Source organism: Capronia coronata (assembly GCF_000585585.1).
Source record: "Capronia coronata CBS 617.96 chromosome Unknown acBCG-supercont1.3, whole genome shotgun sequence".
Classification (NCBI taxonomy): domain Eukaryota; kingdom Fungi; phylum Ascomycota; class Eurotiomycetes; order Chaetothyriales; family Herpotrichiellaceae; genus Capronia; species Capronia coronata.
In genome coordinates, this window is record NW_006912895.1 from 672180 (window position 1) to 688268 (window position 16089).

Here is a 16089-nt window from a genome sequence, read left to right on the forward strand (position 1 = left end):
TAACAAAGTCTAGTAGGTCAGTCTGTTGTCTGACAATACCACCTAAGTGTACCACGTCGGTTCCGGCACCTCATCCAACAAAAAGAACCTCCCAAGCTCTCGCTCCTTATACGCGACCGGGTCATGCAGGGTATGAACTCTCAGATCTCTCCAGAACCGATCCAAGCCGACTTTCCTGCTCGTCGAGCTCGCTCCAGTGACTTCAAAAACGCCATTCGCGACACGCAGCCCCGTATGCGTCGTCACGACCTTAACACTGGCCACCCATTCGGCAACCTCACCCCTCCTACGCGCACTGACATCTCTTTTCTCGCCGTGGTCAGCAAACAGGTCGCGAATCTGCTCTCCGGCTCGATCGGCCAACGCCTCGGCGGCCCTCAACTCGGCATGGAACTGTCCATACTTGGCCAGAATGTAATGTTCGTCTGTCGCCTTTTCCTTGTTCTCGCCGCCATACGGCCACGCACGGGTCTTGGTAGTCGTCCACTTCTTGGCCTCATCGAGCGCCCCTAGAGCGATACCGAGGTAGAAGTTGGAAAAGACCAGTTGGATGGTAGGCAGCAACGACGAAGCGAATGGGACTTTGAGGATCTCTGCGATGGGCTGTTTCGTCTGGCTGTCCCAGCCGAAAGCGTCTGTCCAGGGAACTTGAACCTTGTCGATCTTGACGCTCCCGGACTCGCTCAGCCGCATGCCGATGTTGTCCCAGTCGTGGCTAAATTGGATGCCGGGCTGCCGAGTCGGCACGATAGTAAAGATGTGGTTGTCCGTTTCCCTTCCTTGGAGCACACCTTCTAGAATGGTGGCGTCAGAAACGACACCCCCGGTATTGAAAAACTTGAATCCACTGAACACAAGGTTGCCATGACCGTCCTCGACGACTTTGAGATCCGCACTACGCGGATTCACTGCACCACCTAGAAACCAGTTCTTTTCCAGAACATGTTTCTGGATCCGCTGCGCCTGTTCCTGGGTGCCGACAATCTTCACGGTGTAGAACCAGACCAGGTGGTATGCTAACAGCATCCCAATCGAGCCGTCGCCGCGGGCTACGATGCGTATCGCCTTGTAGGCGATCGACCAGTCTTGACCGCCGCCTCTATATTCGCGGGGACCCAGCAGCTTGGTCAGTCCGGACGATTTGAGCAGTTGGACTTCGGCAGTCGGAGTTTTGCCTTCAAAATCGCGCTTCGCTGCGTCCAGTGAGAGAATGTCGGAGACTTGTTGGGCTCGGGCGAGCCATGCTTCAGGGGTATTGGGGAGACCAGCTTCTTGGAATTTGGTGTGGACTGATTCGTCTGATACTGTCCCAGGGACGGTTGCTGAGGACATGGTGATGTAGTGAGCACTAAGACAGGATAGAGTCAAGATGATAAATGAGTAAGGATGCTGAGATGGATGGATGAAAATACGGATACGAGAACTGCCCCCAAGGGTCTGGGGGTGTGCTCTATCTGAGGTATTATCAGGATCAATATATATCTGCCCTACCTGCTCAGGCCTGAAGGTGTCAACGGACCACACGACGGTGGACAAAGATGGGGACAGCAACCAAGATGGAGATGGAGATGGATGTGGCTGTCTTGGAATCCGCTTGGAAAGGAAGACTAGGGAGTATTTCGGTACTTATGACTTCCTTTTGTTCCAGCCATGGCCTAACACAATCGACTCTGGCGTGTAACTTGCTCCTCACTCAATGATCCGATCGCAAACGATATGGTCGGGCTGTTTGACGTGCTTTGGGACAGGCCAATAACGACCCACGAATGCCGTGTACGGTGGTTTGTCGCCGACAAGAGGATAATAGACATCCGCTCGCTCATCATCTCGAGCCCAGAAGGCGTCATCTGCCACGAGTTCTTGTCATACAAAGAAAGACCAGAAGCCGTGACCAGCAGGGCCACAACAAGTCTCAGCTTTTTTCTGGAGACCGGTTGTCGGTGTCCACACGCAACCCCCCAAAACCCACAGTCTCACCAGCTCACGATTGTGAGTTACGATGTCGGCGAGGTCGAATCAGTCAGTACTCTGGGATGGTATTGGTAGGCGGTGCAAGATCAAGATCAAGATCATGGGAGAAACAAAACCATGGCATGAGATGAGATGAGGTGATGTCTGCCATCAACCAATCATCTGGTGTCATTGAGATGACGAGCTTCTATGGATCCCAGACCGAGGTCAGTTTGACATGAACTTACAGTACCACCACAGTACGTACAGAGAGAGCTGTTCCAGTTGCAGACTTGCAGTGTTTCCAGGGCTGTCATGGAATTCTCCGGATTTCGGATCTGTATCGATCGTCTCCCATCCCATCCCACCACTAACAACCTCCGCCGACGACGCCATTTCTCCAGCGTATGTCGTCAACGCTCAGCCCTCTTGGACCCAGACTTGTTCCCCTGAGACTCTTGCGATTCCCAGCCAATTAATCGGGTTGACACGCACACAGGGGAGTGTTTGTCTGGGCAATCAGTCGACTCAGGAAACCATATTCTCCATACTACCTACCACTGCTGATCGGGCGCCAGGATAGAGCCAGTTCCTCGCCGGGCCAGAGGCGGGGTTCGGATGTAGACATGCTACAGACAGTACTAGTATTTCGAAGATTTGGAGGGGGGCTCTTTCTTCGCAAAGATGATGCCAATGGTCCAGGTCCATGCTGAAAGAGGCCGGAGATCCAGAACTGTGTCTTTATCATTTGATTATTGTCGGGGAATGCTGTGAAAGGAAGCTATTGACATTGATCCTGTGACAGTACTTGTTGCGGCTACAGAAGTGAACGACATCCTCTATCTTAACACACCCAAACAACGATCACTCCATTCTCATCGAGTGTGCTCGAGAGCTTGTCTTTTGGGAAGCATCTGGTCTCAACGAGTCCGCTCCAGCTCCGATAGAGAGACGCACACTCCTCGACCATCAATATCAACATCATCAATATCAATATCAATATCATCATGTCAACCAACGCCGGCCTTCAGAGCAATGGCTCCTCCTTCGCCAGCGACATCAACGCAGACCCAAACCGGATCAAGTTCGCGTAAGACCATTCATTCATTCAATCAATCATTCATTCATCGTCCCTTTTCGTAGCTATTACTTCTCAAAACTCCAACCCCAGTCCATTGTTATTGTCACTGTTTTTACGCTTCTCAATCCCCCAACCCCAACTCCAGTACTTACATGATGATCCTCATCCTAACCACCAACCCCCCTACAAAACAGATACTGGGTCCCCAACGTCTCGGGCGGTCTAGTGATCTCCAAGATCCCACAACGCACGAACTGGGATCTCCCGTCCAACGTCCAATACGCCCAGACCGCGGAGAAGGTGGGCTTCGAATACGCGCTGTCCCAGATCCGCTTCATGGCCGGCTACGGGGCCGAGTCACAGCACGAGCCCGTCACGTTCTCGCAGGCGCTGCTGCACCAGACCAAGACCCTGAAGCTGATCGTCGCGCTGTTGCCGGGCCCCTGGAACCCGGCCGTCGCGGCCAAACAGATCGCCAGCATCGACAACTACACGGACGGCCGGGTCGCGGTCAACGTGGTATCGGGCTGGTTCAAGGCCGAGTTCACCAGCATTGGTCAGTGGTGGCTCGACCATGGCGAACGGTACCGGCGGTCGCGCGAGTTTATTGCCTGTCTGAAGGGTATCTGGACGCAGGACAAATTCTCGTTTCACGGCGACTTCTACCAGTTCCACGACTATAATTTGCAGCCGAAGCCGTTGAAGTGGGAGGGCAGACCGCATCCGGAGATTTTCCAGGGCGGGAATTCGATCGATGCGAGAGAGAATGCGGCGACGGTGTCGGATTATTATTTCATGAATGGGAATAGTGAGTTGTCGTCCCCTTTCCTTTGTTTTTCTTTCCTGCTGTCTCTTGTCTTCTTCTTCTCTGCCTCTGCCACTGCCTCTCCCTCCCTGTCCGTCTTTCTCCTTTTCTTCACACTCTCCCTTTCCCTGGGTCTCGTCTGGTCTGGTCTGGTTTGGTCTTTAACAATCTTCTTTTTCTCGTTTCAGCTCTCGAAGGTTTCCAAACCCAAATCGCCGACGTCAAAGCCCGCGCAGCCCGCGAAAACCGAGCCGACCAAGTCAAATTCGCGCTCAACGCGTTCGTCATCTCGCGACCCACCGAGGCCGAAGCCATCCAAGTCCTCCAGGAGATCCAGGGCAAAGCCGACAAAGAAGCCGTCCTGGCCTTCAGCAATCAGGTGCACAACAACGCCGGCGCCGCGACCGCCGACAAGACCGGCATGTGGGCCGACAGCAAGTTCGAGGATCTGGTGCAGTACAACGACGGATTCAAGACCAAACTGATCGGCACGCCGCAGCAGATCGCCGACCGCATCCTGCTGTTGAAGAGTCTAGGCGTGAGTATTTTGTTGACGGCGTTTCTGCATTACGATGAAGAGATCGAGAAGTTTGGCAACGAGGTGTTGCCGCTGGTGAGGAAGTTGGAGGCCGAGGGACGGGGGAGGGACGTCGAGTTTGAGATTAAGTTGACTGGCGATGTTTATCGGAGTAGGGGAAACAAGACTACTTGAAAAGTCTTCATTTTTCGGATCCCGGGAGTTGAGATAGGGAGACCGGCGAGGAGAGATATGAGAAATCAGGATTGAGGGTTCGATATATTCAATATCGGGACAGAGAAACAAAAGTAGGTATGATTGAATGATTGCCTCGTGAAAGAAAGAAACGTCTTTTACTTCGGTAACAGCCTCGAAAAGTTTTACTTGAGAAGGAGCTCCTTTCCCAAAGAGCCACTCAACTCTCGAGGAAGAGATGGACACCCCGGGTGTCCATATTTGGGGATACTAAGGGAGTTCATTCCGTTCAAGACTAACAGGACAGAAAGACCCGGCTTGAACCGCATATCCTGTCTGTCTGTCTGTCTGTCTGTCCAGCCAGATGACTGAACCTGGGCGGATATGCTTCGTACGTCCAAGACTACCATCTCCACGCGAAAGGGTTGTAGAAATCAGAATAAAAGCTCTAATTCTAACGCCATCACAGCCGGCTCAAGTTGTTCAAATCAGATTTCTGTCCAGCAATGTCCTCACTCAACCGCCACAGCCTCTCAGCCGCCTGCCTCTTCAATCTTGATCATCAAGAAAAGGGGTTCAGGGTTAGGGTTGACCAGCGAAGCCTTGAGACCAGACGCGCAAGTATGTAAAGATCCGCCGTAGAAAAAGGAGCAATTCTCCCTCGCGACATCGACGTCGATTAGTTTGTAACTGAAACGCTCGCTGCCTGTGGACATTGATGGACCTAGAGAATTTCTAGAGTGAGTCGAATGTGCTGTTGCAGACATGCCATGTTTGGTCTGCAGTCATGGGAATCCCACGCCTGTCGCAGGACCTCCAGCCTTATATGGAGCGAGTCATCCTAGGCAAGACTGTACAAACAAGCCCGCCACATGATGCTACTAACATACACTCCCTGATCCTCGACGGTCCGTCAATCGTCTACTATGTATACAACAAACTACTAGCCTACAAGACGGTTGGCTCGTCCACAAGCACAGCAGCGGCCGTACCGGTGCCGACGTACGAGGAGATCAACCAAGCCTCTCACCGTTTCCTGGACCAACTCACCAGCCATGGCCTGGAGATTGAAAACATATTCTTCGACGGCGGGCTACCTCAGGCGAAGCGGGACACCCGACTCACCCGCATGGAACGGCTTCGACAGCAGCTCGACGCCTACCGAAAAGCGCACCCGGAATCCTTCCCCATCGTGAGTTCTCGACTACTGCAACATCAACATGTCGATCTCGACAAAGCGCTATGGAACACATCAGTCATGGCGACGAGGAAGGCGAGTCTACCAGCGCCGCCGTTCATGGTGGCAAGTGTCATTGAGTCTCTACGAGGGAGTCCTCAATGGGGTGATAAAGTCCAGCTCGTCCCCGGCGAGGCGGACCTGTTTTGCGCCCTCGCTGCAAAGGAATCCGGCGCCGCGATCCTCACCAACGACTCCGACCTGGCAGTCCACGATCTGGGCTCTGAAGGACGTATCGTTCTCTTACAATCTATCGAGAAACAGTCGATAGTGGTGACGCCGACGCCGACTTCACCGAAAGAGACCATCGTCACTGCATTGGCGCTAAATCCGAGCCATATGGCGGAAAGGCTGGACGTGACTTCCCTCCTCAGGTTCGGGTTCGAGAGGTCCATCGACCACAGCCTGTCTGTATCTATGGTCAGAGAGCGAGCGCGGGACGATTCCCGATTGGAGAAGTATCGTGCCGAATATGCACTCTTTGCAGAACAATACCTCGCTTCTCCAGCTGCTGCTGGGCCAGTTCGCGTGTCCCCTGCAGCCTTGAATGCGACCTGCATCGACCCGCGAACCGCCGAGTTGATAGTGGATATCGCAGACACGCCGCATATCTACCTGACTCCACTGGTCGAGGATCCTTCACGGGACTCATCCTGGTCGTACGGCGTGGAGATACGACAACTGGCATACTCGTTGCTCGCGACCGTCAATGCGAAGACGGAAGGGGTTACGAAGTCTCAAATCGTGACCGAATATGCCAGGAAGGGACAAAGGATTGCTGCAACGAAAGTCACAGCCTTAAGTATAGCCAAGAATCATGATCGGGTCAGGGAAACGCTCGGGCTCCTGCAAAACTGCGTCTCGTCTTCGACAGACAACAAGTCCATTCTGAGCTGGTACATTCTAGCAATCCGCATCATCTACCAGCAGAAGGTTGACGCAGGTAAAAATGTCCCTACACTCTCACAGACGCTACATCTCTTGGGCCTGACAGCTTCGTCGAAAATTCCTGTTTCATGGGATGAGATCCATCTTCTCGCCAACGCCCATGCTGTCCTATATTCGTGTCGCATGCTCAAACAAATCATGAGGTACGTTCTAGACCACCGAAAACAGACGTCAGGAACACCCTTCTACGATCAAGGCAGTCCTGCTGTCTCAGAGGATCATAGCCTCTCGCCGGGGTGGGATGACGATCTTGCCGAACCCATGGATCAACTGTATGAGAGATTCGAGCTGATGCCGAACATCGAAGCGCTCTTCCTGGACGTTCCTCATCTTCGTCGCCAGATTAGACAGTTGGACCTGGAAACTCGGAACTATGCCATTACACAGCTGAAGGGCATAACCGGTTTTCTGGACGAAACAGAACAGAGCCCTTCATCACAAACAGACGAGGGTCTCGGCTCGGATCATGTACCCAGGTTCCACGAAGCCGGTGACATAGATCAGGACTGGGTCACGGCCAAACCGAAGAAGAAAAAGAGGAAATTTGGACAGGAATCCAATGCAGCGACACCGTCAACACGACGCGCTAATCCCTTCGACTTGCTAATGGAAGACTGAGTACTCTCACATGTCCTTTTCATCAACCTATCAGTCTGGCTGACCCTTGCATGCTGCACTGACAATGCGAGACCGGTTCGTCGGATGGTCAAAGGACACCGCGGCATCTGAAATGAGCCGCTCATGCGCCAAAAATCCTATCCCTGACCTGTCCCGTCATATCTTGACTCAGTCCGCCTCGGCTTGGCTTATCCCGTCTCCAGCAAGGCCATCAGTGAGTTTCCACCACTCCCCGGCATTTTGTAGCCCAGCTCGTCTTGAGGAAGTTATCCACAAACTTCTCCACCAACTCAGTCGACCAGTCTGGAACAGTCGCCAATACTGGGGACAACTCCACCGCCGCAGAGGTGACATAGTCCAAATTCCTCCGCATCGTCACTTCAGTGTCATATTTGCTCGTGAAGAACTCGACGAGTTTGACGGTCAGATTAGCTTCGGGATCTGGATTCGAATCGCGCAATCTTCGGATCCATTCTCTCTGACCGACCTCTTTAAACTTTGGCAGACCCGCCGCACGAAGAGCTGGTAGGAGATCACGCATCCAGTGGAAGACACGAGGGTTGAGAACATTGAAGATCTCGACCTGCGTCTGACTCTAACTCTGGCCCTGTCTTGCCACTCACTAGAGGCCCCAGACGACAACGACAGCCAGAGATCGGTGACCACTCTCGCCACCGTATCAACCGGCAGCCAGCGCGGCGACTCGTCCAGAGCAGGCAACGCCCGATCGTCACGGCGGACCGCAACAACAGCGGGATCGCTCCCGTATCATTACAGATGCCGTACCGAGTATCCGCGACGTTCTGGCCCATACGAAGAACGCGTCTGCATTCCTGTCTGTTGCGCGGCATTGCAGACAAGTTGTTCCGTCATGAACTTGGACTTTGCAACACAGCAGCCATCTGCTGGAAAGACGGATGTATGACAATATGTGAGGATGCTCCTCGTTCCGTCCGACATGTTTCCGTGAGCCGACGGAAGACGTCATTACTGCTCAGGCACATCATACGCCGACCATTAAAGGTCTGCCGGCACTCAAGCTTGGAAACCAAAGATGTCTTCTTCGCCCGGGAACCCGACAGTATCAAGGTTCTCCCATCCCCAACCAAGCAGATTTTGTGACATGTAGTCATCCTTCAGCGGAGTGAACTGTCCCATTGTACCGTTCATATCCCGACCAGGGACTTCAGGGTTGGTCGTTGCCCACTGGTCAAGCCCATGCAAAGGACGGCCGATTGATTCGTCTGTCTGTTCTGAGTATCTTGTCGGCCTCTCGGGATCGGCCATGGCCGAAGAGACTGCTGGTGTTTGCTCGTAGATACTGGTTGCCAGAGGTGGAGGTGCCATGCTAGCAGGACCGTGTCCGTCTCGCTGCAACCGACCGGCGTCCTTTTCTGCCCGCTTTCGGAGACGGTCGAGAAGAATATAATGCCGACGCGCCTGGCTTCCATTCGGCGACAGAGCAGCCAGCTGCGCCTGACAGTATTTTGCTTTGTCAAAACAGGAGTCGATGTCAGGAAACAGGCCTTGCGGGATCGAAGAGCGGCTATTCTGGATCATGAAGACATACAAGGTTGAGAGGGCCACGAGCGCAACATAATGAGTGAACCAGAATGCTTGATACATCGATCCTCTATGACTAAGTTGGTAAATCGTATCGAGGATGGCACAGATGGCGCTCGCACATTCCTGGATCGGCTTGAGCGCTCTGTCATCCTCGCTCGTTGGCGAACTGCGACCCAGCCGGCTGAAATCCATCAACAAGCAACGTCGGGTGACCAGGATACGCAAGTGAGCATATGCCAGCTTCAGAATGGTGTTTTGTCGCTCAAATGTACGTTGACCTACCAGCGTCTTCTCCCGAGGTTTGAGGAAGTCAGGTAGACCATCCCTCCAGCTGTACAGAGCCTCCAGCATCAGCACCGTCCGTTCATACACCTGATCCTCGGACAAAGGCTGGAGTGGGTAGAGCAGGTCGCTATTTCGCGCCATCAATTTGGCCAGATTCGCATGAGCAATAAAGCCCTCAAGGTTCCCATGTTGGGGCAATTCCTCCGGGGACTCGGACGATAGGAGATCTTGATCGTCAATGTTCCGAGGGTATGGCTGGTCGATCTCTTCATCGCGGAGGGTGCGTGGTCGGCCGAGCATGACGCTCAAATAATCATCCAGCACATAAGCACACCAGAACGTTCGCTTACGTGACTCCAAGGTGACCAGGTCGAGCTTGTGCGCCGCCAAAGTCTTTCTATGCAGCCCAATGGATGTCAAGATTGTGCAGGCCAGACTGAAACAGAAGCGGGATTCGTTGATGCGGAAAGAACTCAGGAGGTATAAGCACATTGCAAGTCGAGCCTGTACGCTGACAACCGTGGCTGGTCCAGGTTCCTGGTTGAGCAGGGACTTGGCCTTTTCAAAGTAGAATCTGCTTCGGACCAACTCCTCGTCACCACCATCCTTGTATCTATCACCATCGGCTGAGTACAGTAGCGACTGTGCACATACGATCAAAGCGCATGCAGCTTCCGCCACCGGCAAACGAGCGCCAGCGATCATTTGTGACATCCATCGTTCGAGGGTGGGCTGATGGAGGAAGCGATACGTGGGTGTTGCAAATCGAAAATATCGTTCCAAAAGTGCGGTTGCCTCTTCTTGGGTAGGGAAAGGTTGGTCTTGCCGGATTACCGGCTGAGGCATGTCTCCATAGCAGGTCAATGGAGCCGCCGGCAAGACTTCTCCTTCATTGATCTCACTTCGATTCCAAACATGGTAGAGAAATGACACTCCGGCAGTAGGGCCAATATGTTGACCTGCAGCAAAGGTTTGAGGCGGCTCCGTTGATATGTTCCTCGTCAATCGAGGCGCACTCTCTGTTGAGAGAACTGTGCGCTGGAGAGGTTGATGTCCCGTAGGAGTCAGAGCGCTGTAGTCTCCCGTGCGTGGGAGGTATCCCGAACTGTGGTGAACTATCGGGCTTGTCGTTGTAGGAGACAGTGACGCCGAGTTCGCTGGCGCCCCGGGTCGAACCCTTTCAACACCATCATCATACTCGCATCGTACCCCTTCAGCGCGGCAGTAGTCGCAAGGTTGCGTACCGGTGCATCTGACTTTACGTCTAGAAGAGAGACATTAGCGCAGAGGTCCAATATCTCGAGGCCGGTATATTCGCAAGGAATGGAAGGAAATTTCTCTGCGTGGTATACGGCGCAAAGACCCTTGCAAGCCTTGGGCGACAATAAATGCAGCAACGCACCTCCGGCAGAATAAACAAGCTCGAGCAGTGCGTGGATGCTTCAACTTCCGTTTCTTTGGCGGGGCTAATGGCAGGTCGTCGTTCGCCGGCACCACTGTTGACTTCGAAGAGTCCATCGGTTGTGACGGTGGCCTTGCAAGTCAACAAGGCTCTGTAGGATCATGGACGACGTGACAAGAGTTGCCGTTGATCGGAAGGAAGACGGCTCGTTGGTCCCCTGGGCCGCGGGGAAGTGTTCATCAAGCCGTTTCCCCCCATCTCTTCCGAGCCGGATCCGTCGGCAACTTGGTAAACAGCATTTGCCTAAAAAGGAGATGGCATCCCTGCATCGGGTAAATGGCCGACCTCACCGGTTGAACATCGTCGGCATGTCTTCAAGCGAAGTAATTACGTGCCTCATCGTCTCGCCATAGAGAGTGGGTTTGCTGGAAGAATTGCACTCTCTTCCACCGCTTTCGAGAAAACCAGTAGACCATTTCACACTTCACCAATTGGCTTGGTCAAGTATAGATTTTGAACCCTTTAGATCTCGACAGTCATGGCCCTTGATAGGAACTTTCACATTGAATACTGGTGCTAAGATTTCTGCCGTCGGGTTGGGACCTGGCAGGCAGCTCCTCACGAGGTCGAGGACGCTATGGAGATCGCGCTCAAGGCTGGGTATAGATAGACATCTCGACTGTGCCGCGATCTATCGGAATGAGACCGAAGTCGGCCACGGCATAAAAAAGAGTGGCGTGGACCGGAAGGATATCTTCATCACGACGAAGCTATGGAACACCAAGCATGATCCGAAGGATGTCGAGGGTGCACTGGACCAGTCTCTGAAGGATATCGGCGTCGATTACGTAGACCTATACCTAATACATTGGCCCCTGCAACAACACCACAGGAGAACAAGGTGGTTGATGACCCAAAAGTTCACGAGATCGCAAAATCGCTGAGTTTCGACCCTGGTCAACTGCTTGTGAGCTTTGCGGTCCAGCGTGGAACTGTTGCCCTGCCAAAGAGTGTGACGGAGAAGAGGATCCGGAGTAATTTTCAAGATGTGACTCTTCCCGACGAAGTGATGAAAAGACCGAACGCTCTCGAAAGAAATAAGAGATTCAACTTCCCGGGAAGATGGGGCCAAGATATCTTCGACGAGATCGGAGAGGAAGAAGCACGCAAATTAGCACAGGAGGCTGCTGCTGGAAATCTCCAAAAGTTCACCGTCTGATGGCATGAGCACAGTCGCTAGCCCTTGGGCAACATCCGTATTCCTTCAATAGAAGTTCTTTGATCAGGTCGGGGACCTTGCAAAGAGCGTTACATTCCTCGGCCGTTCGCGTATCTTGACAGTGTGTCGTGAACGTGGTTTGGTAATATTCAGTCAGGGCCATCGTTTATAGAAGCATGACACCCATAGGAAGCCACCGTCTGTCGTGTACCTGATCTTAGTAGATCAATTTCTCTGTGCGCCGGTGATGTGGCCGACCGCGACTCGGCTCTCCTGGGAATCGCTCTCGTGGGTACGGCTTTATTTCTGGTGTCCATTAGTGATTTATCGGACAGACTCTCTGATTCTCGTAGTTCCAGTCAAATGCCGCCCAGACCCCGTATAAGTGCACAAGGCTTGCCAAAACCACAAAGATATGGAACAATTGGTGCGAGGAGAACCAAATGTCGAAGGATCCCGGCCATATCGACTCTGGTATACGAGTGACGAAGAAGAAGGCACCGATCCCGTACACCAGGCCTTCCAGAAAGAAATAAGGCATTCCTGACCTTATCCACATCTCCTTCCAGCCATATAATAGCAATCCATGGACTATGGGTGCAAGTCCCGAGAGGGATGTGAGAATAAACGCCCATGTGCGATGGTGCCGATAACTCAATCCCTGCAGTTTCGGGTGCAGGACCAGCGCAGATGTGGCAATGCTAAGACTGAGTATCATCGCCCAGTATGACCAACGGATCGTGGGTTCACAGTAGAATGCAACATATATCCCGGAGAAAAAGCTGCCCACGATGAGGATGAGGATACCAACATAGTCCACTCTCAACATCAGGTGGGAAACATGCATGGAGTGGTTCATCAGAGTATGGTAAGCGGACGAAAGGGCCATGGTGACGATGGCAGCGCCCACGTTACAGTGGAATACAATGTGGTCCAACATTGACGCCTCGGGATAGAAAGAGTTGATGCCCTGATGCACAATGGCATGGCCAAATATGAGACAGATGGCCGGGATCAGGTGAGTGTAGATGTTGAGAGACTCATTGTGTAAATAGCCTAGCGACTGCGCGCAACTAAGGCAGGAGTTTGACACAGGGCGATAACCAGATTGCAGAAAGTGGTTGTCTCTGTGCCATTCCGGGATGTCCTCGTAGTTCAGGAGTGGTACCTGCTGTGACCGAAATTTGGAAAGTTGCTCTTCATGGTTGTTTGTGTCGTTGCTGGGATGGCGTGCCCTTGCCAACTTGGCTTTGGGGTTTCGATATGTCAGAATAAAAGACATGTTATAATCGCGACCAATAAACCCAAATTATTGCCGGAAAAAGCCACGAGGCTGGATCGAGGTAGTGACTAGGATTCTTGGACTCAGTGGTCGCTTTGTAGTATGCAACGAGGCCCTGGGCCAGTAGCGCCGCTGCCACCAGAGCCTGTTGGGGAGTTTGTGCACAAAACTGTTGAAGTTTTTGCGAGGTCGAGGAGGTTCGTTGGGATGTCGCTGAAGCTGCTGATAATAAATATGCTAATCTGCAGATCGAGGGTACAAGGGTCCAACGATACCAGATTTGTTCAGAAGCGGACGTTGACTTCGGCCATGGGTGCCGGCCATCCGGCGAACACCGTAGAATCACCGAACTTGAGTCCGAACTCGAAATTGGCGTCTGTTGAGGTCCGCTTGGATTGTACCATCATTCTACACTCCATGCTGAACGGGAATACGACCTATGATGGATATGTCTGCGATAGCTTCAATGTGCTTGCTGTCAGCCAGCAGAACATATCGTCATATTGCCAACCTGGCCTCTGATGCTAACTTTTCCGTCGTTCGAGACCCGAGGAAGTAAAAATCCGGCAGTTTTCTGTATCCTGGTTCGACATTCTCTATTTTCAGTCGCCGTGGTACCACGAATGGCCGCCTGGGCGTGACCCCCATCCGCAACGGTGCCTGATTGAACCGACATCCAGCAGCCTTGTGATGTTTGCATGCTCGCCCACGGGTATCTGCCGCTTTGGCCACGATGTGATTCCCATGGGCGACATGACGAAGAAGGCTAAACACATTCGCAGCTGTTGCTGATATGCTCATTGGACTATAGTCCCTGCAGATTCGATTCGGCCCGTAGTGCGGGTCCATTGGAATGATATTGAAACGCAAAGGCTCAGACCAGATTATGCCAGACGTATGGACCGTCGGTTTCTGACTTTCGTGACGCATCAAAGGGAGCCCTCGCGGAACTGCAACGCATTGAAGAATTGACGAAACACTGTGATATGGGAGTGGGAGTCTTCGCCTCAGCCAGACTCACAGTATGATCGATCTTCCAACAGTGTCCGCATTCTTTTTACAATACAATATTTGCACAAGAGGGCGTCAAGACAGACATCTCAAGTGCCTTCAACGAATTGACGTTTCACAAGTCAGGAGTTCAAATCGGTTCTCCACATAAACTGCGCCTAACGGTCGAATCTGACATGATTTTCGAGCCAGCAACAGCAACATGTCGGTTCAGTCAATGCAGGGAGCAGTAATACGAATTGAGGCCCACTCCAAAACAACTCATCACTTGAATATTACCCGAACGCCATTGCATCATGATCCAGGTATACTTGTGTTACGAACAGTGACATGCTGAAAGCGAGCTGGACGCAAAAGCCATCTCTTGAGTCCGAGAGTGCGCGGCCGTGCCCATGGTGTTGAGAGGTATACCGGATAGATCTGAGGAGAAGGATGCCTATCACAATGACTATTTTGCAAGCGAAGACAGAATGGGGGAGAACCGAGGTCGGGTCAGTGGTTCCGACTTCCACATGGACAATGGATGTCGTGAACGAAATAGTAGAGGCCGTCGAGAAGGGGGCAATGCCCAAGCTAGAGATGGTGAGCACGAAATGTTGCCTCAATCAATGAAGTGGGAGAATTTGTAGCACAAAGCCAGCTCGTGGCAGCATTGATGAGTAGCAGCCAGGCATCAGCACCTGCGCGAACAGACGCGTTTGCTTCACCGTTGCAAAAAGGTGCCATGCTGGATGACGCGCTTGGATAATTCAAACAATTGGCACCGCATCTTTTTGGCGGCTGCGACAAACCTCGTGCTTTTGCAGTGTATCTTCGTTAGAACAAAATCATAACAGTTGTCCACGCCCTAACAAACCGGATCAGTAACGGGAGTCACAGCTGTTTTGTTGAAACTACTATGGTCTGATTGTTCCACTCCGATACACACATCTCTTGCCAATATGCCTTCTCGGTCGCCATCCCGGGGCAGGTCACCCACACGCTCTCACACCCCGACATCTGTACGCCGCGCGCCTACACCCCCTTACAATCACTCCCTTTCTCCCCGTCGTTCACCTTCACCAAGATCGCGCACAAGATCATACACCGGGTCTCCTCGACGTGACTCGCGCAACGGTCGTGGGCGAGGACGAAGTCTCAGCCGGAGCCCGAGCCGCAGCAGAAGTCCCAGTCGCGGCGACCGCAGATCATATCGAGAGCGCAGCTACACCCGAAGCCCGAGCAGAGACAGCAGACGAGTCCAGAGCTCCAAGATTGTGGTGGAGAAACTCACGAAGAATGTTACGGAAGCACACCTCCGCGAGATCTTCGGGTCGTACGGTCGCATCGAGTCGATTGACCTTCCCCTCAACAGACAATGTATGTACAACCCCATGCGAGGGATGATGGTCTCTAACGTTGAACAGTCATGACAAATCGTGGAACGGCATACATTCTTTACGACCATCCGTCCGGTTCGGAGGCTGCCATCGCACATATGCACGAGGCACAACTTGACGGCATGGTCATTTCAGTCAGCATTGTTCTACCACGTCGCGCATTTTCGCGCTCGCCGCCTCCGGCCAAACCCATGCGACAAGGTCTTCCTCCACGATACGGTCCACCTCCCAGAGGGCCTCCTCCGCCGAGATACCGCAGTCCACCACCAAGAAGAGGTGGCTACGGAGGTGGAAGACGCGGCGATGACAACTCATACGTTCCACGTGCGCATCATTCTAGATCACCATCACCACCGACACGACGTCGAAGATCTCTGTCTTATTCGCGCTCACCTTCCAGAACTCCCCCAAGACGACGAGGAGCAGCAGCAGCAGCACCAGGAGGAGGAGGACGAGGTCGGAGTCCCCCACGACGGAGGAGACGAAGCCCAAGTTATACTTCCCAGAGCAGCTACAGCCGCAGTCGCAGCCGAAGCTTGAGCCGAAGCCGTTCAAGAAGCAGAGGCCGATATGGGAGCAGGAGATGAGTTGATG

General features: G+C 52.9%; 8 protein-coding genes across 8 annotated transcripts; 4 read left to right on the top strand and 4 right to left on the bottom strand.

Moving 5' to 3' along the window:
• Nucleotides 1-42: 42 nt before the first annotated feature.
• On the bottom strand, nucleotides 43-1332 carry A1O1_03529 (uncharacterized protein; the record flags this gene model as incomplete). The annotated part of the gene is made up of 1 exon (XM_007724432.1): nucleotides 43-1332. One exon carries the CDS (start codon nucleotides 1330-1332, stop codon nucleotides 43-45), a length of 1290 nt encoding a protein of 429 aa, XP_007722622.1.
• A 1625-nt stretch (nucleotides 1333-2957) lies between these two features.
• Nucleotides 2958-4548, top strand: A1O1_03530 (alkanesulfonate monooxygenase; the record flags this gene model as incomplete). The annotated part of the gene is made up of 3 exons (XM_007724433.1): nucleotides 2958-3040; nucleotides 3226-3839; nucleotides 4025-4548. 3 exons carry the CDS (start codon nucleotides 2958-2960, stop codon nucleotides 4546-4548), a joined length of 1221 nt encoding a protein of 406 aa, XP_007722623.1.
• A 787-nt stretch (nucleotides 4549-5335) lies between these two features.
• A1O1_03531 (uncharacterized protein) lies at nucleotides 5336-7351 on the top strand (the record flags this gene model as incomplete). The annotated part of the gene is made up of 1 exon (XM_007724434.1): nucleotides 5336-7351. One exon carries the CDS (start codon nucleotides 5336-5338, stop codon nucleotides 7349-7351), a length of 2016 nt encoding a protein of 671 aa, XP_007722624.1.
• A 211-nt stretch (nucleotides 7352-7562) lies between these two features.
• A1O1_03532 (uncharacterized protein) lies at nucleotides 7563-7892 on the bottom strand (the record flags this gene model as incomplete). The annotated part of the gene is made up of 1 exon (XM_007724435.1): nucleotides 7563-7892. One exon carries the CDS (start codon nucleotides 7890-7892, stop codon nucleotides 7563-7565), a length of 330 nt encoding a protein of 109 aa, XP_007722625.1.
• Nucleotides 7893-8386: 494 nt separating this feature from the next.
• Nucleotides 8387-10720, bottom strand: A1O1_03533 (uncharacterized protein; the record flags this gene model as incomplete). Its single annotated transcript, XM_007724436.1, has 2 exons — nucleotides 8387-10466; nucleotides 10605-10720. The coding sequence occupies 2 exons, from the start codon at nucleotides 10718-10720 to the stop codon at nucleotides 8387-8389; spliced, it is 2196 nt and encodes a 731-aa protein (XP_007722626.1).
• Nucleotides 10721-11143: 423 nt separating this feature from the next.
• A1O1_03534 (alcohol dehydrogenase) lies at nucleotides 11144-11823 on the top strand (the record flags this gene model as incomplete). Its single annotated transcript, XM_007724437.1, has 1 exon — nucleotides 11144-11823. A coding segment is annotated over one exon (405 nt), but the record flags the coding sequence as incomplete, so codon positions are not given.
• Nucleotides 11824-12139: 316 nt separating this feature from the next.
• On the bottom strand, nucleotides 12140-13105 carry A1O1_03535 (uncharacterized protein; the record flags this gene model as incomplete). The annotated part of the gene is made up of 1 exon (XM_007724438.1): nucleotides 12140-13105. The coding sequence occupies one exon, from the start codon at nucleotides 13103-13105 to the stop codon at nucleotides 12140-12142; it is 966 nt and encodes a 321-aa protein (XP_007722628.1).
• A 1952-nt stretch (nucleotides 13106-15057) lies between these two features.
• Nucleotides 15058-16035, top strand: A1O1_03536 (uncharacterized protein; the record flags this gene model as incomplete). Its single annotated transcript, XM_007724439.1, has 3 exons — nucleotides 15058-15475; nucleotides 15523-15819; nucleotides 15896-16035. The coding sequence occupies 3 exons, from the start codon at nucleotides 15058-15060 to the stop codon at nucleotides 16033-16035; spliced, it is 855 nt and encodes a 284-aa protein (XP_007722629.1).
• Nucleotides 16036-16089: the final 54 nt, after the last annotated feature.